Here is a 26,743-nt window from a genome sequence, read left to right on the forward strand (position 1 = left end):
CTTTGTGTAATGTTAATGTAAGCCCTAATCTGACCCAGAACCCCCTGTCCACTTGAAGCATTTGTTCTGATAAGAATGACCCCAGTCATGGAGATGATCCTTACAAAAGTACAGAAAACCTGGTAGAGATGACACAGACTAACAGACCTGGAGGTTGTAAGCTAGTGGAGAATAGATGCTGCAGAAACTCAAACTTAGGGTTCTATTCCACGGGCCAATGAAGGCACAGTCTATATTGTAAACAAGCACCAATCTGCTAGATCAGTGCTCGTTTATTGGGCCCATTACACTGCCCGATAATCGTTTGGCAAGGGCTGCACAGACATAGTTAGCAATGTCCGTGCAACCCTTGCCCAAACAGTAAATACTTCACCTGTCCACACTTCTGGTCTTCTCCTGCGCTGTATGTGTCTAGACACTGTGGGCCGTGGCTTGACAGTGGCCTGTCTGCGCTTACAGGCTGCTCAGCGAATCATTGGCTGCAGTGGTCAGAGTGCAGGAGAAGACTGGGAGCATGGGCAGATGAAATATTTACTGTTTGGGCAATCATCAGTCGTCAGCCGCTTGTCACTATTACACATAGTGATGCGCGGTCGGCAGCTGCTGTTTTTCAGTCTGGGCATCAAAAGACGATCAGCCTAAGATTGTTTCATTGGCTGATCATCGTCTCTATAAGGTAAAGTAGTAGGGCCCTTAGGTCCATGGATCAGTAATCAGGAGGCCAGGTGTCAGCAGCATAGTTTAACAGCAGAAACCAAGGATAAAATGTCTTTTCAATGTCTTTTCAGTAAAGGGCCGGAGTGTATACACATAGTATAAGCTCCGGCCAGGACCCCTAGCTGCGCCGCAAACAACTGACATGTCAGTTTTCTGTGGCCGCTATTTAGTGAATAGCGGCCGCAGTAAACCCTGTCAGTTCACACAATAGAGCGAGCGGCTCCTGCCGCTTGCTCTGTTGTGTGCTATGGGGAGTGGCCCAAAACATCACCCAGCCGCTACTGCAGTGTGTGCTTTGGGGAGTGGCCCAAAACATCATCCGGCCAGTACTGCAGTACTGGCAGGGATGATCTTTTTCAGAGAATGGCTGTTCCGCAACCCGGCCGGGTCACGGAACGGCTGGTCTCTTACTACATGTGAACATAGCTATATAATGAATGGATGGATAACTACACATAACAATAAGATGATTGGTGTTGTCTTGATGCCAGGTATAAAAATTGGGTAGTGCACAAGAGGATTCATACTTTACAGAAGACATTAACTCATCTATTTTTGGGGCTCTACAATAAGCTGAGAGATTGCAATGATGGAATAAACATGGAACTCTAGCTCATAGAATACCAGACACATAAATACAAACTTCCCATAGTTTGACAGAGAAGCAGCATGATGGTATTATCTATACCGTTCCTCAAAACTAAAACTCAGGATTGCTCTGTTAAAGGTAAACTGTTATCTCTTTCATGCTGTCTGAACCATGAAACATCAGGAAATCCCTTTTACTTCTCCCTGCCCCACTGACTCCACGGCACTGTCCCATCTTAGTCAGTGATAGTCTAAATGGATTGCCACTGCCGCGACAAGACCATCACAGAAGTGGCAGTGGGATCTTTCAGTAGGGAACCCAGAGACACCAGGGAGCATGGAAGGGTAACAATAGCTTCTTTATTATTTTCTATATAATTGCAGAGCAATATCAAAAATGTTCTCATGCCGGAGCACCGGAGTACGAAGGCTGTCAGGAAAGTTGGTCACCATTGGGGCCAACCCTAATGACTTGTGGTTCAGGCAGCATAAGTGATGACATGTTCTCTTTAAATGTGTGCTGGGTCGGAGAACATTGGAGGGCCAGGGGGCTATTATGATATTGAAATGGTTGAGAGACAACACTAGGACATGGTATACTGTACAATGGGAACCCTCTGAAAATAATAATAAAAAAAAGTCTACAGAAAGATATCCTTGAAAGATCTACTTTTACGCCAATGTCATTCATGTTTGGGATTTTTTTCATATTTGTTTTCAGACTTTGTAGACATGTTGTCATAGTCCAGCATTGTCTCCAACTTCTGCAAGCACTAGTACATTAGATTTACCTATCTCTTCTTTGCTTTAGTATGCTCAAACAATGTATATATTTGGATAAGATATCAAATGGAAAAATTCTATAGTCTTGATTGCTATCTTGAAAGTGAAGCATTCTGGCACTAAAAGACTCATAAAACATTTGTACTATTGAAAACAGGAAAATTGTATGCTGTCCGACAGCACAAAGCCGACATCTCACTAACACCTGACAGCTCGTCCTGAGTCTGACATGAGCATCTAAGAAACTATTTCACAGAACATGAAATCACAAAGTAACGGAATGAATCATCTAGATGGTTTGATGTATCGACGAAAGCCCACCCAGGCAGCAGACGGCCATTACCCACCACAAGACTGTAACCACGATCAGTGTGTTTCCTTGTATCTGTCCACATTAAGAAGACTACACTAGAGTTAATGTGTGTGGTAAGCACATGCTCTCCGCTGTTTGCTAATTCGCGTCATGCAATAAACATTCTTAGAGCGTGCAGGGTTGACGTGCCTTGTAATGATAAAAATAGACTTACAGGATAAGCTCTGTCATTATCCATTTTACAGCAGCAAACAAGGCATGATAGGGCTGGAAAAGAGCAGATATGTAATGATGGAGAGAAAATCTCTTTCATCTGTACGCAAGAAAAATACACAATTTTAAAGTGTTCGCCTCACCTACACAGAGAGGGGGCACATGCTTTGTGGCCTGACTGATAGCAAAAAAACAGCAAACAACCTGTCAATTCAACAGAGGAAATAGTGGTGTCACTGAACTTTGCCTAGTGTAAGGTCAGAAGCCCGGCCCTAAAGTTCAGCCGCCTGGTCACAAATGGAGGCACAATTATAGTGTGCTGGAAAGGCATTCTAGGTGCTATGGGGTATAAACAAATGACTTTGCCTTAGTGTAGTAACTTAGATACAAGGTTAGGGCGGCAGGTTGATTCTTTAGGGAACGTTCACACGGAGAAAAAGTGGCGGAATTTCAAGAAAAGCCCGCTCCGCAGACACCACTTAAAACTCAGCTTGTCACATTGTTTGAATGCGATGCCTCACATGCCTCCACTCTCCACCCAAAGAATTGACATGGGCAAAGAGCAGAGGTGTTCGAGGCATCACATTGAATCAGTTTGACAGGCTGAATTTCAAGCAGCGTCTGTGGGGCGAGCTGCGCTTGAAATTCAACCACTTTTACTCAGTGTGAATGAGCCCTTACTCTGTGGGATGGAAAGTCTAGCTGTGACTCAGGTTCCATAAACACAAACCCAAAGGGGCCTACGAAAATGTAAATGGTGACTTTCCAGTTTGTTTTTATCTAGGACCTGAAGAAGCCACAGTTGGTTGACGTGATATTTGTACTCCATATGCAAATAGGAATACAGTGTTCCAGACGTAAGGGGTTCAAATTTTTTGCTCTATTGTAGATGTATCTTTGGAACTTCCACCCTGTGGGAACCTTAATGGAGACAAGACACCGCTCTGGTGAAACAAGATTGCCATTTGAATATACCGATAAACTGTGTCATAGAGTTTCCTGTATGTTAATGCACAACTCACTAACAGCGGCCACTTGGTTTAGTTGATTTTACACTCCTTCTGCTACGATAGATTATCTCTCTAAGTAGTCCTTCATGCTGGTTTTGATTCCATATTCTATTTCTCCATAAACAAAGAATAAAGCTGGCCATAAACCTGAAATAACCAACAGTCAAACGATCGTCTGTCCGTCAGTTATCTCTCCTGTCCGTCCCCTGCCCTCCCCATACACAGGAATGTATGGCACCACTGAGAGTTCCTGGGTTCTCTATAGGGAGGGTAAAGACGGTTTATCTCTCCCAGATCAATGGAGTCGGGCAGTGATTTTCCATCACACCCGACCCCTGTTTCCACCAACATCATCTGTTAGTGGAAGGTCGGGAGAGCTCCCTACACCTTTTACCAATCGCCAAAACTGCCACAAGTGACGAGTATAGCCAACAAAAGTATAAGGAGTATGGTGTCAGTCCACAAAATGTCTATATCTATTCTTAGCATGGAAGAGATATAAATTAAAGACAATATACACACATTGTATAGGGGCCAGAAATGCTTAAACATCGAAATGTATACTTAATTGAAATTAAGTTCCTAGATGAGAAGGGAGAAAGGGTCGATTGTTAGACCCTTGAGATGAGTGAAACGTGAATGTGTTTGGGTTTCTTAGAACCCGAACTCTCGGCATTTAGAAGTCTTCGGCTTCGGACATACCCAAACAAGAGGTTTGCTCATCTCTATTGTTTACAAGTTCCATCATATGGACATGACTGGATCCCATGAATAAGAAATACTATCTAGAGGAGAAGAAACCCCATGTCAAATCTAAAATTGGGCCCACCAATATTGTACTAGATTTTCCATACTAAAACCCACCTGGCATTTGTTTCCCACTACACACCTTCTCCATAACCCTTGGTATAATTCTGTTAACAATAAAATTCCTTTGAAGAAGAGAGTTCTGCACCTGTTTTTGACATACAATAGCAAAGTGGATGGAATCAACTGGGATTGGGACATCTCATCCCAAGAGACCTACCAGAGCCATATGACCTGTCTCTATGAAACATATATCCTTGAGGAGAACTATATACATCTTACAATTATATTCCACATGTCACATGATAAAGAAGACATACTCACATCCAGTAGGCTGTGGGCACTGTCACTACTCTCCTTATTAGTTCTGCACATAGCTTGATAGTCATAAAGGGTTATCCTACAGGAAAGGAAGCAAAAAATTATGGATTTCTTTGTAGTGCTATATTTTTCTCCTTCTCTCTGTATCTGCATTATTATGGAAATGCATAAATAAATTATATGATTTACAAATGTATGAATGTGTTTGGTTTAGAAACTATCAGCACAAAGAACAGCAGGGGGCGCTACCACTGAAATTATTGAATTATCGATTGCCATGGACGAAAAATGTATTTTCATTCATACTGCGTAAATATACAATACTTAAAGTATTAGGCTTTCCTCTGAGGTTAGTACATGCATGTTTGTGGTGGGTTAGCCCTGTGTGGCACTGTAAAATGACGGATTTAATAACTGTAGCAGTAACTACCTCTAACACCTGCCAGCCCTGGTTAAAAGTCACTAGGTGCAAGCGGGACATTTATTAGGTGTTTCTTATAAAATAATAATACATCGTACTGAAACTCACAACATGGAACAGGTTAAACATGTGCATTATAGAAAGCGATTCCAGCAGTGCAATGTATATAGAGGCCTTACATTATATGCTATTATTTATACAGCTACCTAGGTCCATATATTACTGATTATAGTAGAGAAAAGTGGTAATTGCTTCTTTCCTTTAACTATATAAGCAGTAAAAGGGCAGCCTATGTCTGCTGCTCCTGTCAGCTCATAGCATACTTCCACTTCTACAGATAACATGCCTCAGGCATAATGAGACATCCGACATCTTATTTTAATTACTAGCCGCAGACTCACGCTATAATATTATCATCAGTGCTCCTAAAACAGTTCATGTCAACGACTTCCCGTACTCTAAGCGAAACTGCCTGGCTTTTTTATATGAAAGCCCTATCCTCAAATAATTTCCCCCCAACATAAACAATAATATCTATATGATAGTAAATCTAATAATTCAGTTATACCCGTATTAAATAATAACATTAGACTTACTAAATGAAAGATACTACTATAAGAGATGAGCGCAACTTGAGCATGCTCAAGTCTGCTTACTCAGCATTTGAATACCGGTAACTGACAAGGTTGGATGCAGCCCTAGGGAGTCCTGGAAAATACAAGGCTGTATCTGTGGTTTCCAGGAGACTCCCTAAAGCCCCTATTGCACGGGGCGACATAGAGGAGCAAACAAGTGCTGCCGCTGCTATTACACGTGACAGCAGTGAGCGGGTAAGTACAGGGGAGGCCGCAGGGAGGTGCAGGGGGCTGCTCTGGTGATCGCTAGATTGTCCGGACAGCCCATAGAGGATATCTGCGATCTGCTGCCGTTACTCCTATTTCACAGAACGACAGCAGCAGATCGTTGCTATCACAGTCATTTGTCTTTCAACATGTTGAAAGAGAAACGACAGCAACGATCAGCCGACATAGTTCATGTCGTCTGATTGTTGACTTCTATTACACGGGATGATTATCGGCCCACCATGGCCGATAATTGTTCCGTGTAATAGGGCCTGGGGGCTGGGTTCACACTATGTATATTTGAGGCTGTATTTGGTCCTCATGTCAGGTCCTCATAGCAACCAAAACCAGGAGTGGATTGAAAACCCAGAAAGGATCTGTTCACACAATGTTGAAATTGAGTGGATGGCCGCCATATAACGGTAAATAACTTCCATTATTTCAATATAACAGCCGTTGTTTTAAAATAACAGCAAATATTTGCCATTAAATGACGGCCATCCACTCAATTACAACATTATGTGAACATAGCCTTTCTGTGTTTTCAATCCACTCCTTGTTTTGGTTGCTATACAGCCTCAAACATACAGCCTCAAATATACGTAGTGTGAACCCAGCCTAAAGCTGCATCCAACTTTTTCAGCCACAGTTATGCAAATGCAGAGCAACCCGAATTGAGCATGCGCTCATCTCTAGCTACCTCAAAGACCTAACAAATAATATCACACTAGCACCCATTAGTCCTCCGGGCTACATCTTGTCAAAGTTTACTGCCCAGCAATCTATAGCACTTTACTTTTCCAGCCCATCCACACCTACAGCTGTACAGATGGTATATACAACAATAATAATAATAATGTCCCATAGATAATGCCCCACATAGTAATAATACAGATGAGCGAGCTTATAGCATGCTTGAGTTCATCCAAACCCAAGTGTGCAGCAGTTGATTAGCAGTGGCTGCTGAAGTTGGATGCAGCCCATAGGCCATAGGCTATATCCTTATTATCCAAGCGGCCTTTGGGCTGCATCCAAATTTAGCAGACACTTGAAAGCAACAGTTGAAAGTGGTTCTTGGCCACTGATCCAGGGCACCAGGCCAAAGTTCATGGCTTGTGCTCTGGTTTCCCAATTCTAATGATGCCACTGCAATATGGGCAGAAGCAGATGGGGGGGGGGGGGGGGGGTAGCAGGCAAACTACTCTGAACCCCCCTAATACCAATATAATGAACAACATGAAGTGGGTAGGGGGCCTGCATTGGGGTCCAGAAAGAGATTTATTGGGCAAAATGTATTGATGGTATGTCTTCAAGGTAAGTCATCAATATCAGATCAGTGGGGTATGAACACCTGGCACACCTACCATTGTTGTTCCAGCATACACAGTCAAAAAGAGTAGAAAACAGCCAGTTATGTATTGGCAGAAACTTGGTTACTACAGTTCAGTTCCAAGTGAAATGAATGCGAGCTGGGATGCAGAATCCTAGAATGGCCAATATACAGTGTATGGAGCCACCTGCTTCCTGCTCCTTTCATTGTGTATGGTGGCACTATGGCTCTGGAAAACAGCTGATCAGCAGGGCTGTCAGGTATCACCACCCCACCGATCTGTTATCGATAACCTGTCCTGAGAATAGACCATCAATAGACATGGCTTGGAGGACCCTTTTATGTTAGCCTCTAATAAGTTAAAGGTTGTTTCCATACAGGCTGTAAAATATCTTTCCTAGATACCAGGTTTATTGTCTTTGAAGACTGATTCACTACCCCTGGGGGTACCTACAGTACATTTTCTCTTTTACAGCTCTGTCTATTAGATTTAGTACGGCCAGTAATAATGCGTGTAGTTTGCAAATTCTTACATTCCTCTGCTTGTTTTGGTAAATGGAAATGTATTCTTCCTCTTTGCCTTCTGGGTGGGTGGGCCCTTCCTGGTGTGAGGTCAGAGCTGTGGTGTGTGCTCTGAGCCAATCAGATGTCTCCTATGTACACCATGCCCCTTTATCTTTCACACAGCATGTAATATCATAGACACATTCAGAATGAGATCCTGCAGCCGCATCCCCCTCCTCCTTATTTACTATTATATGGAAAGGGTGGTCTAACAACCCCCAAATATTAATAGCATAGTGTGGTTGTGCTATGTTATATTATATTAAAGTGATTTATAGATAATCTGTCTTTATAGTAGAGGAAGCCACCAACCCAAGCTAACAAGCATCTCAGAATATTCCAATATTTTAGCCTATGAACTACCTGGACTGACAGATGAAATTTTAAAAAGAATAACAAGAAGTAGAAGCCGACTCTACTCTCTACAGTTATGTCCCTTGGCAAAAATATTTTAGTACTTAGATCAGCTTTGTTAAGGTACCCAATTCTAACACTGCAGCAATTCTACAGTCATGTTTACATTGTATACTGTGCTGTGTTAAAGCTTCAACGCCGTTTGACAAGGGAAGAGGAAATTTGAGTAATGACCCAACTGCAAAGTGTTTTCCTGCTTTTGATGCACGTTACGTTTAGACTATTGAGTTACTGCCGAAACATAAAACCTGCATGATGGAATATTTAAAGGGGATGATACTGAATATTACAAATAGAAAAAAATAAAATAATAATAATAATAATAATATAAATAGGCTATATAATAAATAGTCTTTTTGCAAAAGTTTGCAAAAGTCAAATAAAAATAGAAAAAGGAAAAACTAACTTGGGCCTAGTCACTGTACTAAGCTTACTGCCGGCCATGCACCTTCAATAGCTGTTGGTCTAATGCTTATTGAGCTGACAGCTATTCTCAAGTGGTCATGTACTGTCATTGGCAATTCATATTCCGAATGGCTGACACTGTTAAATAGCTGATAGGACAAGGAGATACATGGTACCTTTCATATATCCATTCATGCTTTCAAAACATAGACACAGGCTTTTATTCTTCATTTAAAAAAGTGTCAGAGAGACTTTCTAAAGCTTGCGGCTGTCGATCAAACAGGGTCAGGTATGGCTGGGGTTAATAAGAAGGTATTCCAGCTTGCATCAGTTCAGGAGCTTGGGAAAGCCTCTCTGACACTTTTCACTGGACAATAAAAGCATTTTTCTACATCATGGAAGCACAGACAGATATATAAAGAGTCTAGTGTGTCTCCTTGACCTAACAACTATATAACAGTGTCAGCAGTTAGAAGCAGGAATTGAATATAACTTTTTTGGTTACTAAAGGGAATCATGATTTGCGCTGAGGATGAAGGGCGTTGAGGATGATCCTTGATGCCGTTTCTATGTAGTTTGCAATTTAATCCCTAAGCTAATGAGCCGGTCTGGTGCACTGAGGGCTGGACATATCAGCTTACCTTTAATTTTACAACAAACAGTTTTAGACTATGCTTGAATGCTCGACTAGAGTAATGAGCCCCAGTAAAACAATGGGAGACTCGAGCATTTAACTAGGTAATCTTACAAAGTGACAGCCAGGCCGCCAGGGAGTTAAAGGGGTACTCCAGCGAAAAGCTTTTTTCCAGTAACTGAAACACATTACAAAGTTATATAACTTTGTAATATGTTCCAATCAACTATTTGCCTCCCTTTCCTAATTTCCCCCTCACCCCCCCCCCCCCACCACCACCACCTGGAAATGAAGTAATTTTGTTCTTACCCTATGACTGTTGACCTCAGGCTTTTCTATGGCAGCTATTTTGTGACAATGACATCATCAAGAGGGAGGCGGGTCTAAGCCTTGTTAAGCCAGCCCCCCTTTGTCAGATAACTCCGGTTGCTCAACTATGATTGGCTGAACAAGCTGTAAGCCATCTAACAGTTTTATAGAGTCAGTTAGACATCACAGGAGACAAAATGCATCATGGGAAAGCCCAAACCAGGAAGCAAAGAAAAAATAAAGCCACCAACTGGAGCTTTAGGGACCTGCAAACAGCGGGAAATTCAAACGAAGACACACTCCAGAGGGATGGTAAGTGTAAAAAAATATGTTTATGATTGATTGATTGTTTTCTTATTTTTTATTAGCGCTGGAGTACCCCTTAGTTAACCCCCTGGAAGCCAGACTGTGCTCTATAGTGTGTGTCTGTGTGTGTGTGTGTGTGTGGGGGGGGGGGGCAAACACCATTGTAGTGGCTGATTCACTGAGTGGCAACAGTAAAGACAGAATATTGGAGTGATAAGTATAATTTTAAGCCCCCCCTCTGCCTTTATGCATTTCTACAGCCTTCAAGCTTGTTGATTGGCTGCTCATTAGCCCTTGAACAAGCTTTTTGTACAATCGATCAAACTCGATCAAGCACCCCAATGCTCGACTTTTTTGTTCAGTATTGTGGTGATAAGCTGCCCACGGGATGTCATGCTGCTCTGTCCATCAATGACATCTATAAGCTGCAGGGTAAGAGATCAGCGATCAGAGATCAAGTGTAAAATTTCCCTGCAGCACCACCACAGGATAAATGAAGCATTACACCTCCACACTTCACTGTATAGAGGACATCTTCTATCAATTTGTAACTCCCTAATAGGGAATGTAAAATAGCAGAAAATCTTTTAAAATTCCAAAAACAGGTGATTACTCAGTACAGAATTAAGGAGGCTATAAAGCGTAATGGTTGACGATAGACATTTATTTTAAAGCTTCTTAATTTTAGGCAGTACAAGCCTACACCAGCTTCATCATCAGAAACCGTACCTTTTAAATGAACCCATTGTTAACAACTTGTTCATCACAGCACCTTCAATTTCTCCAAAAAAACGCCCAGTCTGGGGAAAAAAGAGAAGAAATAATAAATTAGTACAAGTACTTAAGCACAGTATGAAATACAGCTATGTAGAGCCAAGCATTACACGTTACACAAGGCGACCTCTGACATGATCCACCTAAGTGCTCCGAGCTGCCTGTTCAGTTTAACTGTCTGAGCCGAGCGGAGTGATTGACAAATTACTGATGTTGTAAACCGCTTACCGTCTCACACTCAGAATATATGGAAAATGTTTGCAGAGAGTTCTCGTAAGGACAGTCCACCATAATAAAAGGAAAGATCAAGTGTCATAACAAAAAGTAATAATTATTCATTATGTACAGAGCTACATGATGTTTTTTTTTAACTTCTTTATATAAAACCATGGCCTGGATCATTACATGTTATATTATGGAGAAATTCTCTCCTGGAATCATATCCCTCTAACAATACATGGTGCATAGTGGGGAGACACCTTACCTTGGAGAACTTACAGCTTAGTATTACAGAGACAAAGGAACTTAATGGGGCAAATTTACTCATATTGTCTATTTCTTGGACATTGCAAGCTAAGGCTATGTTCACATTACGTAAAAGTATGCCATTGGCAACAAAGTGGCTCATGCTGATTGAGAAATCTCTAAACTGTCTAGTCTAAGTTGACACGGTGTAGTCTATGTTTAGATCAACTGTCGATCCCCTTTTGACAAACAGTCATCTTTGACTAAGATGCTCCCTGTAGTAGGACAAAGTGTAAAAGTGTTCACATATGGTACAAGTTATGTCCTAATAGACTGTCTAGTCTATGTTTTTTCTTGTGACAGTCCCAAAGTCAATGGACTCAGGGTTGCTCACCTGAAAAAAAAAAAAAAAAAAGGAATTATAGCAAAGTTATAACCTCAAAAGTTGTCTCCAAATGGGGATGTCTTCTATTGCACTCTACTGGGGTCCATTATTCTTGGTGGGCCAATTTAACTTGGTGGGAGGTAGGGTAGTGTAAGGTATCTAATGATAAATTGTTGGATTGGGGCTCCGCAGTGTCTCTCATAAAATTTAGAGCTCTGAACAATTACAATAAAAAAAACTATCCAAGAAATTAAAATCCTAGAACAATACGAATGTCTTTAATTTTCATTGTTTTATGTACAAATGTTCGACATTTCAATGATGAAGGAATGTTCAATATGATGAGCAGGAGACAGGGAACAATCTCACGCTGTCATCTTCCTGTCAGCACAAATTGTTTTCCACTGATTTGATGGTGAATGTTCTGAGGATGATTAACAGAACATTCTCCATGCTGAGTTAATGCAAGACATTGGACAAACCAAAATCATTTCGACAATGGGCTCAGTGTTTGACTAGAAAGAAAACAATGCAATGATTCCGTAATTTAAAGACACCAACATTTTATACAATAAGGAACAGAAGAACATTTGGAACAGTCAATGTGATTAATCGCAGATTTCTCAGAAAGAAGCACGTTGGGAGGCGGACACCTTGTTTCTTATGATGATCATGTAAAGTGACCCACCATCAGCAGCAGGGACCATATTATAGTTCTATACAATCTATTCTGAACCTAGTTCTGTACTTCTGTATGTCCATACAGTCCTGAAATCTTATAACCATGGAGTAGAGATATATATCCTATATACAGCTAGTAGGAGCTAGAAACAATATTAGGAGCCTGTGTGTGTCGCTGCAGAAAGGCTCTGCCATAGGGGGGGGGGATATATATAAAAGTATATATATATATATATGTATAGTTTAATTGAAATAATACATTCCTAAGTCATCCATAGTAAAAGACACCTTTTCTACCCACTCTTTGCTCTGACAAATACAGTAGGGGCCTAATAAGTTTATTAAAGGGGTACTCTACCAAAATGCTTTTCTTTTAAATCAACTGGTTTCAGAACATTATACAGATTTGTAATTTACTTCTGTTTGAAAAATCTCTAGTCTTCCAGTACTTATCAGCTACTTTATGTCCTGCAGGAAGTAGTGTTTTTTTTCCCCAGTCCGAACCAAAGCTCTGGGCCGCCACCTCTATCCGTGACAGGAAATGTCCAAAGCAGTAGGAAAATACCCATAGAAAACCTTTCCTGCTCTGGGCAGAGGTAGCAACACAAAGGACTTAGTCAAACTGGAAAGGGAATTCCATTTCCTGCAGGGTATACAGCAGTTGATATGTACTGGACGAGTAGAGACTTTTAAACAGAGGCAAATTACACCTTTGATTTTTTTTTTAAGGCCCCTAAGGCAATGCTGGCCTTAGAGGTTGTATAGCCTATGCAGCACTTTACCCTCTCTGCAATCTGCATGAAGGTGGCACCACTTGGCCAGCACATCCATTTACTTCAGGGAAGAGTTAGTTAAATACCTACTGCAATCATTTGTGGCTGTTTTTGTGTATATGTGTTTGTATTTATATAGTACATATTCATGTATATGCCTGTATTTGGCTACATTCATGTACCAGTAAGTTTATGTGCACATATGACTCTGTATATACCACCATATATTAGATTACTCACAGATAGCAGAAAGCCACCAACTTATAATTTCCTATTATACAGTAGCAGCTGCTATGACTGCTACAACCATAGTTATGTCCATACTTAGGGCCGAAGTCTTAGGAGAACAACAGGTCAATAAGGATCTTTCTGGAATTGGTTGGAGACTTATGGATGTTTAGTATGATATAGATACGGAAGGTGAGGTTGGAAATTACTATCTAGAGAGTTTTTTTTTGGCTTCAAAGAACAATGGCTCAGTGAGGCAACATCTGAGGGCAGATATATATGATACACAGCACCCTTTGAGAGATATTAGTATAGTCGATCAAAAGAACTGACCATATCTCCTAAACCATGGGTCTCCAAACTGCGGCTCTCCAGCTGTTGCAAAACCACAATTCCCATCATGCACAGACAGCTAAAGCTTTGGATTTGGCTGTCCAGGCATGATGAGAAAAGTAGTATTGCAACAGCTGGAGGGCCACAGTTTGGAGACCCATGTCCTCAACTATACAGCATGTAGCATTGTACGATGAAATACCCAGTGTAATACACAGTTCCTTGCTGAATCAGTGATAAGCAGCAGGTTTGACCTCATTTATACCTGGAAAAGCGTAGAAAAAGCCTATGGGCTGAACTGGAGACATTTAACATTTCAAAGAACATTATCGCCTTACCACAAAATAACTCAGAACCGTTTCCAAAATATTTGGGTGTGTGTAGGTCGCTGAGAGTAAAAAGGAGCCGTCTTCTTTTATGGGCCATTTATCTGTACTTGTCGTCTTTGAACATTGTGATTTACTCTAATTGAGGAACCGTCTCCAAGAAGCATAAATCAAATCAAGGCAGATGATGCAACTAATAAGTGTTATTAAACATGCTTTACGGATGTGCGCAATGTAGTTTAACATGAACATTAATATGGAAATCATTACATATAATTACCTTTTTTTAATTAATAGTTTATTTATTTTTTTTATTTTTTTCCCTGGTCCGCGCAGCATGTGTCAATTAGAAAGTGTACAACGTCCTGGTGCTGTGTACTGTTTCTATAGGCTACAATTTACTAAGATAGCCTAAAAGCGAAAATATTTCACAAGGCCCTCACCTAATATGCACCATTTATATAACTGGTGTCCTCCTATGCAATATTAGTCCATTTAGGCCCCTACAAGCACCAAGGTCCAGGGTGCCACTGTTACTTCAACAGCATCATAGCTATGTTAAAGTCAAAAAATGGTCAGTACCCTATTGTGTGTATATATGTAAAAAAAAAAAAGGGTGGGGGGCTTCTAACCTTCACCAAGCTAAATAGCTAGAATACAGAAGTAGCTGCCAACATGAACCACCTGGTGCCTCTTGGAAAAAGACAATATACATGAGCTCAACGAGTATACTGTGCATTGCCACTCACTTAAAGGAGAAGTCCAGCTTGGGGCAAAAAAATAATTTTGGGCTGGGGGTGGGGGAACATAAAAGGAGGTCATATTCACCTGTCCTGGCACCCATGCAGTGTTGCATCCAGCTCCTGAACCCCAGTTGGCTGTCTTCTTAGCTTCCCTCTGGCTACGTTATGACTCGGCTGGCGGATGCCCCACTGAGCCAGTCAGTGACTGGGGCGGGAAATTGCTGCAGCCACTGAATGGCTCAGCGGTGTAAATCCCCGCTGCTTGTGACGTTTCAGCCGGGTTGTAACGTACCTGGAACCCAGGAGAAGATGACACCTAGCGGGGTCATATGTTACATGTAACATGACAGGTAAGCTTAGTGTCTTTTTTATTTTCAACCTACCCCCTGCCCGTAATGATTTTTGCACCTCTGTTACCAGCTCAGAGATACTAAGGACATGTGAATTTCCATTGGTATATAGAAGCGGAGTTCCAATCTTTAACAGTAAAATAATACCAAAATACAGCTGTAATTTCAAGTAAAAATAAAACAATGTTTGAACAGGTTAACCCCTTAAGGACCGGGCCTAAAATGGCCTTAAGGACCGAGGCAAATTTTATGAATATGACCTGTGTCACTTTATTCATTAATAACTTGGGAATGCTTTTACCTATCCAGCTGATTCTGAGATTGTTTTCTCGTGACATATGGTACTTCACATTTCTGGTAAATTGGAGTCGATACTTATAACGAATCTTTATAAAAAAAAAAACCAAAATAACATGAAAAATTGCATTTTTCCAACTTTGAAACTTTTCTGCTTATACAGAAAATGGTTATGCCACATAAATGATATATTAAATAGCATCAGCAATATGTCTTCTTTATGTTGGCGGCATTTATTAAACTATCTTTCATTTTTTTTTAGACAATAGAAAGCTTAAAACATTAGCAGCAAATTTCCAAATTTTCAGTAAAATTTCAAAATCAGAATTTTTTAGGGACCTGTTCAGGTTAAGGCTATGTTCACACTGCGTATGAGTCCGGTCGCATTTCGTACGCCAGCGTACATGTGCGGCTGAAACTACGGGCGTGGGCAAAATCGACATGCGGCCGGAAACATACGCAGTGTGAACATAGCCTCAAAGTGTATTTGAGGGGACTGTATGTTAGAAAGCCCCACAAAGCACCCCATTTCAAAAACTGCACCCCCCCACACTCATCAAAAGCACATCCAGAAACTGTTTTTACCCTTTAGGGGAGTCAAAGAAATAAAAGCTAAGTGTGTAAGAAATGTGAAAATTTTTATTTTCTGTGCAGAGATTTTATTGTAATCCAATATCTTTCATAATTATAAACCTATTACCAGAGAAATGCACCGCAATATTTATTGCCCTGTTTCTGCTGTTTATAGAAATAACCCATACAGTATGTGGCCCTATTGCGTTGTTTGACGCAACCACAAGCCTCAGATATAAAGGAGCGACTAGTGAATTTGAATGCCTCTGTTATATTTGGTCATTTTTGACTGTACCACTTCAGGTTGGCAGAGGCTCTGGGAATCCAAAACCTCAAAAACACCCCTAAAGGGACACCATTTAGAAAACTACACCCCTCAAGGAATGTAACAAGGGGTAGAGTGAGCATTTGGACCCCACAGGTGCTTCACATATTTTCAGAACAATGTGGCGTGAAAAAAGAAAAAAAATTTTTTTACACTAAAACATTGTTCTAGCCTTCAATTTTTCATTTTCACAAAGGGATAAAAGGAATAAAAACCCAAAAAACATGTAGCGCAGTTTCTCCCGAGAACAGAAATACCCTACATGTGGACATAAAGTGCCAAGCGGGTGCAGGACGAGCGTCCAAAGGGAAGGAGCGCCAATTGGTCTTTGGAAGCTGGATTTTACTGGAATGGATTTCAAGGCCCATGTCGCATTTACAGAGCCGTCCTGCTGCCAAAACACTGGAGACCCCCCACAAGTGACTCCATTCTGGAAACTACACCCCTCAAGGAATCTAACAAGGGATTCAGTGAGCATATAGACCCCACTGGTGATGGGCACAAATGTGGAACAATGTGACGTGAAAGGGAGAATTTTCATTTTTTCACTTTCACGGCACAAATGTGCCTGTCATCAAGGGGTCCATATCCTCACTGCACCCCTTGTTAGATTCTTTGAGGGGTGTAGTTTCCAGAATGGGGTCACTTGTGGGGGGTTTCCACTGTCTTGGCAGCACGAGGGCTCTGTAAATGCAACATGGTGTTCATAATCCATTCTAGCCAAATCCAGCCTCCAAAATCCAAATGGCGCTCCTTCCTTTCCCCACATGGCACTTTATGTCCACTTGTGGAGTATTTACGGACTCCGGGGAAATTTCTCTACTTTTTTATCTTTTAATACCTTGTGAAAATGAAAAAAATCAAGGCTAGACTAATATTATAGTGTAAAAAATGTAATATTTCATTTTCACGCCACATTGTTCCACATTTGTGCCCATCACCAGTGGGGTCCATATGCTAACTACACCCCTTGTTACATTCCCTGAGGGGTGTAGTTTCCATAATGGGGTCACTTGTGGGAGGTTTAAACTGTCTTGGCAACACAGGGGCCTTTTAAATGCAACATGGCCCTCGAAATCCATTCCAGCCTCCAAAAGCCAAATGGCGCTCCTTCCCTTTGGAGGCTTACCCTGCACCCGCATGACGCTTTATGTCCACATGTGGGGTATTTCTATACTCAGGGGAAATTGCTCTACAAATGTTTTTTTTTATTTTTTTAAATCTTTTAACCCCTTGTTAAAATGAAAAAATTGAGACAAGATCAATGATTTAGTGTAAAAATTTTAAATTTTTTATACTAAATGCTGGTCTAGCCTTGATTTTTTCCATTTCCACAAGGGGTTAAAAAAGGAAATGAATTCAAAACGTGTACGGTAATTTCCTCTGAGTACGAAAATACCCCACATGTGGACATAATGTGCCATATGGGCACAGGGCAAACCACCAAAGGGACAGAGCGCCGTTCAGAGGCTGGAATGGAGGCTGGGGGCCATGTCGCAATTAGAAAACTCTTGTGCTGCCAGGAAAGTAGAAACTACCCACAAGTGACCCCATTCTGGAAACTACACCCCTCAAGGAATCTAACAAGGGTTGCAGTAAGCATATGGACCCCACTGGTGACAGGCACATATGTAGAAAATGTGCCGTGAAAATAAAAAATAACATTTTTCTTTTTCATTTTCAAGGCACAAATGAGTCCGTCACCAGGGGGCCATATCCCCCCTGCACCCCTTGTTAGATTCCTTATGGGGTGTAGTTTCCAGAATGGGGTCACTTGTGGAGGGTTTCTACTGTCCTGGCAGCACAGAGGCTTTGTAATTGCATCATGGCAAGTCTCAAATGGGAATGAGGGCCATACCTATTTAGCTGGGGAAAAGGGACAATTTTTAATTTATTTGGGGGTATTAGGCCAATTATTAGTTTATAAGGTTGAAAATGACAGGTGTCCATTAAATTCAACCTGTGTTGATCCAGAGGAAGGCAAAAAACCCTCATAAGGCAGACAACAGTAGCCTCATCACAGGGAAAAAATTCCTACCTGACTCCATAATGGCAATCAGAATAATCCCTGCATCAATGTGACCCCTGAAATAAGAAAGAGGGAAGGAATTTAGAGAATGTAGAACTCCAATGACGTGTGGTACGCCTTGAAGCGATCCAGTATGCAGAGGCCGGGGTGATCAGGACAGGTGTCACACTGGAAAATGGTGTCCCTCCTGATCCCCCTGTTACGACACATTCTGCACTTCTTCTGGGGTCTCCTGTTTTCCAGTGTGGGGGACATCACCTGGAAAATGTAGCCCTGGTTCGATACGGGGTCCTTAATATCCCGAAGCGCTGGGTCCGCTCCATGGCTGCTAAATATTAGGGCTTTTTAACTGCTTCTGATATTTTCGGATCGTTCCGCAAGCTACAGTAGCTCGGACCGGAAAAGGGGGTGCTGGTATAAAAGTTACCCCCGTGCAGGTAGTAACCTTTATCCAGCAGTGGAAAGATCAGTTCCCAAACGATCTTCCCACTAACTCCGAGGATGGGTGGGGGGGGGGCATCTGGGGGCTGGATTCGGGTGTCCCTTCCTTCATACACTCTAAGGGTATGTGCACACTGCGGAATGGCGGGCAAAGGATAACCCTTTGTGCATTCCATAGCTGGCACCTGCCGGCGGACTGATGCAGGTGCGCGTCTCCGTCCGTGTTTTAGACTCCATCCTAAGCACGGGCAGATTTCGCCCTCTGTCCAAAGAATGAACACGTTCATTCTTTGGATGGACGATGGAATTTGCCCATGCATAAAATGGAGTCTATGACATGTGCGGAGACGTGCGCGCCCGCATCAGTCCGCCGGCGGGTGCCAGCTGCGGAATGCACAAAGGGTTATCCTTCGCCATTCTGCAGTGTGCACGTACCCTAAATCTGTAAGTGTACCCTGAGGCACTCTCACAGATTTTGTAGAATTTCACGTCATACTGTGATTTCTAATTGAGATGGTACTGGCAGAAAAGACGTGTCTGGGGGGCAGCGTACACTATGCTACCCCCAGACACGTCACTGGATGAAGAGGATGAATGGAGGAAAAAAGAATCCCCCCATTCATCCTCACTGGCTGTTTTGGTGTCGGAGGCAATAATGGCGTATGCGTCCTCCACCAAAAACACCCTGGGGGCCATCTTTATAAGGGGATTTTTACATTGTTTTTTTACATTAAGTATTAAAAAAATAAACCTATGCCAAAAATGGTGTTGCTGATAAATGCCGCACTTATGACCGTGGCAGTAGGATATAGGAAAAAAAACACCCTACGCCAAAAAGGAGGAGTTGCTCATTAGCAGCGCACTTACGTGCGATGCTGATCAGCACTCAGAGGCGATAGGGTGCGGGGGGGGGGGGGGGGGTAAGGAAAAAAAAAAACCTTTCTACAACCCTATAGCTACCGATGACCCGGAAAGCTGCAGATTGCCACTATTGGCTGATCTGGATTGATCAGCCAATAGCGGCGATCGTCGGTACGGGAGGGGTTAACCACTCCCCGTGCCAACAAGCTATGATGGCCTGCTATACATTATAGCAGGCCATCTTCCCCGATCGGGGAAACCGCGGGCGTAGATGTACGCCCGTTTGCGTTAAGGCACGGACTTCGGGGGCGTACATTTATGCCCGCAGTCGTTAAGGGGTTAAAGAAGAAAAGAAAAAGAGGTTGTAAATAATAAGCATGTTAGTCTCCCATAGTCTTCAACAGAGCACATTATTACATTATTACGTCTGTATTTTTGGTACTATTTTCTACGTGTGAACATTGCTTTATTTTTATGCAAAGCCACGCCCACCTTTCCTCAAGCCACATCCCTTTGTTGAGAACAGTGTCCATCTTGTTCAAATTTGGTATGAATAAAACTGTATAAAAATCCTGATGCACACAATTTTATTTATTGCCCTCAGGCTATGTTCACACAGTCTAAACGCCAGCTGGTTTTATTGGATGAGCCTTATTTAACAACAAGTTATAAACCAATTTGTCATTTAATTTGTCGTTATTTGTCATTTTGACAGTGTGTGAACATACCCATAAAGTAATGATAGACATTTCTATTAGAAGGTTCTACTGCCGCGTGCAAATGAGGCTACTCCATGTGAAAAGCAATTGTCTGAAGTGGACAATCCCTTTAAAAACCAGTCTAGCTTTAAAACTGATCAAAAGGTTTTTCTGTGTACTAAAAGGTCAGTGAAAACAGCTGGGAATATCTGTTTGAGCTGCCACCGAATAATTCCCAGACAAGGTCTATTTCTAAGAAGTCAATCAATGGAGTATTTTCTTGGAGAACATCTGAAGTGCTTACATCAGTCACATCAGGATTTCATAGAGGGTTTCGCAGCCAACTCTGTAGGCACTCCATTCATGAGACGTAGAAGAGGTCCTTTCTAATTTGGCTTCCATCATTGTAGAGCATAAATGTTTGTTTTAATCAAGGTATTTATACATATGTCTGGTGGTGCATGTTTATGTATAAATGTATTGCTCTGTGCGCCATGCCAAACGGAAATGCCATAGTGAGCATGACAGTGAAGGGTAGGAGAAGCAAAATAATATAACTCCTTCCAGAGAAATCACACAAAATCACTCATTTCAAGGGAAGAAAGACTCAATCTTTTTGAATGTTTTATGAAAGAACTATTGTTTTCAGCCCAGGAGATCACGTTTCTCTTAATTTTTACAGGAGGAGCTCAGAAATCAAGAAGACCACCAAGATTTGAATTGTTTATTAGTGACTGTCTGAGTTACTGCCCTTTGGCTAAAAAAAACTTCCCAAGTCCCGCTAATAATTGGTTCGAAAACATAAATGGGGAGATTGAGTTTCCGTTGAGCTGCAATGTCACAGAATGAATCCATGAATGAATCTCTATTGTCGCACCAGTACAGTCATGATTGGATATTACTTGTAAATGGCTAAATTATCTGCTTAGTCCTGAAAGGGGGAGGATGGCGGGGGGGGGAGGGTCATTCTTCTTTAATGTAATAATAAACGCTGTGTTGACACTGGAAAAGAAATGCTTTGGCAAGTCCTTTTCCTCCATGTTTGACATTTCCTCTATGTCTTGAGTAAATATTTGGGGTCTTACAAGTATTCTCGCTGACAATATGATCACTTACGGGATCCAGAAACCTTGCTATATTTAGGGATATCAGCTGCAGCAAAAAAAAAAAAAAAGTGGGAAAAGACCCCATGAAAAAGAATGAGGATATATAAACATTGAATTCAATTAATTACAAATTAATGAAATAAAAAAGAATTGAGAATTTACCCAAAAATTAAATTTCATTGTATGTATACATTTTTTATTTTCTCTCACATTCTGGTCTATTCAGTTTTTTTTTTTAATTTATATTTCTTATTGCCCTATATTCACTTTACGGTATATGTATATTTTTGTGAATGTGAATGACTCCCTATTCCCATTGGATTGAATATTAGATCTGATGTGGATTTTGCTATACAATCCGTGTCAAAGCCAACATATGTGAACAAGGTCTTATACCAGTAGCAGATCAAATTAGAAACTGTTTTTTTCAGTGCATGGTATGATGAGGCATCATTACTTTTTATGCACAAGTTTCTCTGGCAGTAAAAGGTTCTTCTTTGCTGGGATCCTTAGACGACTTATGTACACTAAACCTCTAGGAACTTCTCAGAATGAGTCATGTGACAAATGTGACAACACCGCAGTCTAAATGTTAAGTTATATTTTATGAGAATGACATCAGTCCTCTGTGAATAGAAGTGATGACAACATTACTCATCAACAAAATTATATATTTCGCAGGACTTTTTATATTTGTGTTGCTTGTTTCTAGTACCTTGCATACATTTCAAGTGGATTTCCATTTTTTCCCACAATTTCTTTTTGAGGTATGCCACTAAAATAAAAGCTGGCTGTCATGAGATGCTAGGACATCTATACTGAATGCTGACTTTAGATATGGACTTGTAGGCAGTACAACAACACTGGAGCCAGATGGTGACTCTACTGTATTCAGTCTGTGAGTGTGCCTGAGGTTCACTTATCTCTAGAAAGCACCCATTGATATGGCCTGATGTAGCAACACAAACAAATTCTGATTGGAGAGATCAGCGCTCACTTGCAGAACTTTTACAAGGCTTAATCACTCGCTGCATTGTTTGTGCAGCCCGTTCAGTCCATAATACAAGAAGATGTGTTGGTGAGGACAAATTATTTTAATGATCTGCCAATAAATAAGAGATTTCTTGTTCGTTGACTGATTGCCATCCTACAGGCTCAGCATCTTCCCCATACACAAGAACATTCGCCATGGCCAAAGGCTCTTGTGCTCTCTATGGGAACTGGTGTAACGCCTGGAGTAGTGGATCCACTGGACCGTCACTAGCGATGGCACTAACCTCACCAGGGAGCGGAGTCTAAGGGGCCGCTGGTTTTCACCAGAGCCCGCCGCAAGGCGGGATGGACTTGCTGCAGCAGGCGACCAGGTCGCTACCCCTGGCTTGGTTGCTAGTGATGGCAGGCGAGGCGTGGCAGGAGCAGTAGGCAGGAGATGGTGCTGGCAGAGGTCTGTAGGCGTAACCGCAGGTGACAGGCTGAACACAGGAGCAATAGTGTAACAGAGGAGCAGGAACCAGGAACGAGGACTAGGGACCAGGTAGCGGACAGGAATCAGGAACAAGGACTAGGGACCAGGTAGCGAACAGGAATCAGGAACAAGGACTAGGGACCAGGTAGCGGACAGGAACCAGGAACAAGGAGTGGGGACCAGGTAGCGAACAGGAATCAGGAACAAGGACTAGGGACCAGGTAGCGGACAGGAATCAGGAACAACAGGGAGCTGGGCCAAACGCTATGGGAAGCATGTAGAGGCTCCTGGAAGGGGGCAGGGCTGGAACTTATAGGGGAGTGATAGACATACAGGCCAATTAGGAGGGCACTGCGCCTTTAAATCTGAGACAGCCGGAGCGTGTACACCCTAGGAGGCGGGGACGTGCGCGCCGGCCGGCACAGCGACAGATAGGAGCGCGGTGAGGTGAGGCGCCCCCCAGGGCCGAAGCAACAGCAGCGCCGGGTCCCTGCCTAAGGACACCGGCTGCTGCAGATGCGGGAGAGAGGGTGCGGCGGCGGTCCGAAGCACGGGACGCCGCCGTGGCCCTAACAACTGGAGAGGTAAGGTGCAGCCAGACTTCTCTGGCTGTGGCTTATGTCTCTGAGAACAAAGGGGTCACTCAAGGATTTTCTATCACACCTGACCAGGGGCTGGCTGGCAGATTTTAGCCTGGGGGGCAAGCACACGGCACTGGCCCTTGACTGGCAGGCTAGCGGCCCATCCTTTAAGGACCACTCTGGCCCTTACCTGGTATTACCCTCCCCAAATAAGTGCGGGAAAGGAAGATACCACATGCGCCACAGAATTATAGTATTGTGGCCAGTGTTCCCAGCCACGAAAAGCCCTTGTAATTGTCTCACCTCCGGATGAAATGTCTCAAGCCCCTGAGTACTTCTTTAAACCTAGTGGTCTCTCACATGCTATATAGTATGTAATGAGAGCTATCCCAGGATATATATCTATTGGATTAAAGGGAACCTAGCTCAGGTGCACAGCATAGTACCTTAGGGGGCCTTTACACAGAGAGATTTATCTGACAGATGTTTGAAGCCAAAGCCAGGAACAGACTATAAGCAGAGAACAGGTAATAAAGGGAAAAACTGAGATTTCTCCTCTTTTCAACTCCATTCCTGGCTTTGGCTTCAAAAATCTGTCAGCTAAATCTGTCTGTGTGAATGCACAAGGGTTAAGGTACCATGCTGTGTACCTGGTGACCCTGTTATCAGTGCTGTAATCATTTACATTGCCCTTCTGGTTCTCTTATCATGTTACAACCATCAGCCCTGAATCTCTACAGCACCAGCTGTTATCAGAGGAGGTACTACAACTCCCAGCATATCCTGAGGGCTGCAGACTGTCAGTAAATGCTGGAAGTTGTAGTGTTTGCAGCTGTTGTACTTGGAGGATTCTTGGTGTATTGTATACTGGAGGCTTTGTGAGAGATCAGTATACAGAGTTCTGTGGGGGCTCAGTATGTGGATGTGACCCCAGAACAGAACTGATACAGTTATATACCGTTACTGACCAAATCAAATACACCAGTATATAAGAAACATATATTATCACTGTGACCACAACCATTACCACCCCATACTAACTAATACCACCACACCATAACTGAGATCCAGTATACCCAGACCAATAATACCAGTATAAAAGAAACAAATATCACAACCCCTTCACCACCGCCGCCATTACTAACTAACATCCACTGTACAAATACCAGGATCATCCCCATAGAACATGGGTCTCAAACTCGCGGCCCTCCAGCTGTTGCAAAACTACAATTCCCATCATGCCTGGGACAGCCAAAGCTTTGCTTTGGCTGTCCCAGGCATGATGAGAATTGTAGTTTTGCAACAGCTGGAGGGCCGCGAGTTTGAGACCCCTGCCATAGAAGGTTCTCATTATTAAAATGTGTCTGCTGGTCGAGATATCATGTGTAATCGAAGATACATAATGAGCTGCTAGATAGCCACTTCCTACTATCTATCTATCTATCTCCTATCTATCTATCTATCTCCTATCTATCTCCTATCTATCTATCTATCTATCTATCTATCTATCTATCTATCTCCTATCTATCTATCTATCTCCTATCTATCTCAGGTATAAGAACACAGACAATAGAGCACACTTGTCAAACTCCGTCCCTCCAGTTGTTACAAAACTACAAATCCCATCATGACTGGACAGATAAAGCATGATGGGAATTGTAGTTTTGCAACACTTGGAGGGACGGAGTTTGAGACCCCTGATAAGTTATAAGACCTTATAAGTTATTATAGTGCAGTTACATTCAGTGACTCACAGTAGGCGTCTTCTCTGCATGAAGAGACGTCCACTTTTCCTTTTCTTCTCCATCTGGCTCCGGCCATCATGAAGGCTTCTCTGGCCAGGACTTCTCTCCACGGGATCTGTCAGACAGACATTTTAGGCTTCTTGCTCCAGCAACATCCTCATTTGTACATCCCTCCATATAGAATGCCCCCCCCCCCCCCCCGCTGCACATCTCTCCATATAGAAAAGCCCCCCCTGCTGTACATCCCCCATATAGAATAGCCCCCCTGCTGTACATCCCTCCATATAGAATACCCCCCCCCCCCCCCGTGCACATATCTCCATATAGAAAAGCCTCTCTGTGCATCCCCCATATAGAATAGCCCCCCCCCCCCCCCCCCCCCTGTGCATTCTCCCTTATAGAAAAGCCCCCCGGTGCATCCCCCTTATAGAATAGCCCCCCTGTGCATCACCCTTATAGAATAGCCCCCCTGTGCATCACCCTTATAGAATAGCCCCCCTGTGCATTCTCCCTTATAGAATAGCCCCCCCTGTGCATCCCCCCTTATAGAATAGCCCCCCTGTGCATCCCCCCTTATAGAATAGCCCCCCTGTGCATTCTCCCTTATAGAATAGCCCCCCTGTGCATCCCCCATATAGAAAAGCCCCCCTGTGCATCCCCCCTTATAGAATAGCCCCCCTGGGCATCCCCCCCATATAGAATAGCCCCCCCTATGCATCCCCCCATATAGAATAGCCCCCCTATGCATCCCCCCCATATAGAATAGCCCCCCCTATGCATCCCCCCATATAGAATAGCCCCCCTGTGCATCCCCCCTTATAGAATAGCCCCCCTGTGCATTCTCCCTTATAGAATAGCCCCCCTGTGCATCCCCCCTAATAGAATAGCCCCCCTATGCATCCCCCCATATAGAATAGCCCCCTGTGCATCCCCCCATATAGAATAGCCCCCCTGTGCATCCCCCTTATAGAATAGCCCCCCTGTGCATTCTCCCTTATAGAATAGCCCCCCTGTGCATTCTCCCTTATAGAATAGCCCCCCTAAGCATCCCCCCTCATAGAATAGCCCCCCTGTGCATCCCCCCTCATAGAACAGCCCCCCTAAGCATCCCCCCTCATAGAATAGCCCCCCTGTGCATCCCCCCTCATAGAATAGCCCCCCTGTGCAACCCCCCTAATAGAATAGCCCCCTGTGCATCCTCCCTAATAGAATAGCCCCCCTGTGCATCCCCCCTAATAGAATAGCCCCCTGTGCATCCCCCCTAATAGAATAGCCCCCTGTGCATCCTCCCTAATAGAATAGCCCCCCTGTGCATCCCCCCTCATAGAATAGCCCCCCTGTGCATCCCCCCTCATAGAATAGCCCCCTGTGCATCCCCCCTAATATAATAGCCCCCCTGTGCATCCCCCCTAATAGAATAGCCCCCCTGTGCATCCTCCCTCATAGAATAGCCCCCTCTGCATCCCCCCTAATAGAATAGCCCCCCTGTGCATCCCCCCTCATAGAACAGCCCCCCTAAGCATCCCCCCTCATAGAATAGCCCCCCTGTGCATCCCCCCTCATAGAATAGCCCCCCTGTGCAACCCC

At 43.0% G+C, this 26,743-nt stretch overlaps 1 protein-coding gene across 1 annotated transcript in view; it reads right to left on the minus strand.

Moving 5' to 3' along the window:
- Window positions 1-26,743, minus strand: part of CACNA2D3 (calcium voltage-gated channel auxiliary subunit alpha2delta 3) — a 636,447-nt gene that overhangs the window by 38,235 nt on the left and 571,469 nt on the right. The window contains exons 30-32 of the mRNA XM_069967934.1: window positions 10,707-10,777; window positions 4,756-4,831; window positions 2,616-2,668 (exon numbers count right to left, since the gene is read on the minus strand). Of these exons, the coding sequence (XP_069824035.1) occupies window positions 2,616-2,668; window positions 4,756-4,831; window positions 10,707-10,777 (200 nt within the window). The remainder of the gene's footprint in view (window positions 1-2,615; window positions 2,669-4,755; window positions 4,832-10,706; window positions 10,778-26,743) is intronic.

This window comes from Dendropsophus ebraccatus, chromosome 4 (genome assembly GCF_027789765.1).
Source record: "Dendropsophus ebraccatus isolate aDenEbr1 chromosome 4, aDenEbr1.pat, whole genome shotgun sequence".
Taxonomy (NCBI): Eukaryota; Metazoa; Chordata; class Amphibia; order Anura; family Hylidae; genus Dendropsophus; species Dendropsophus ebraccatus.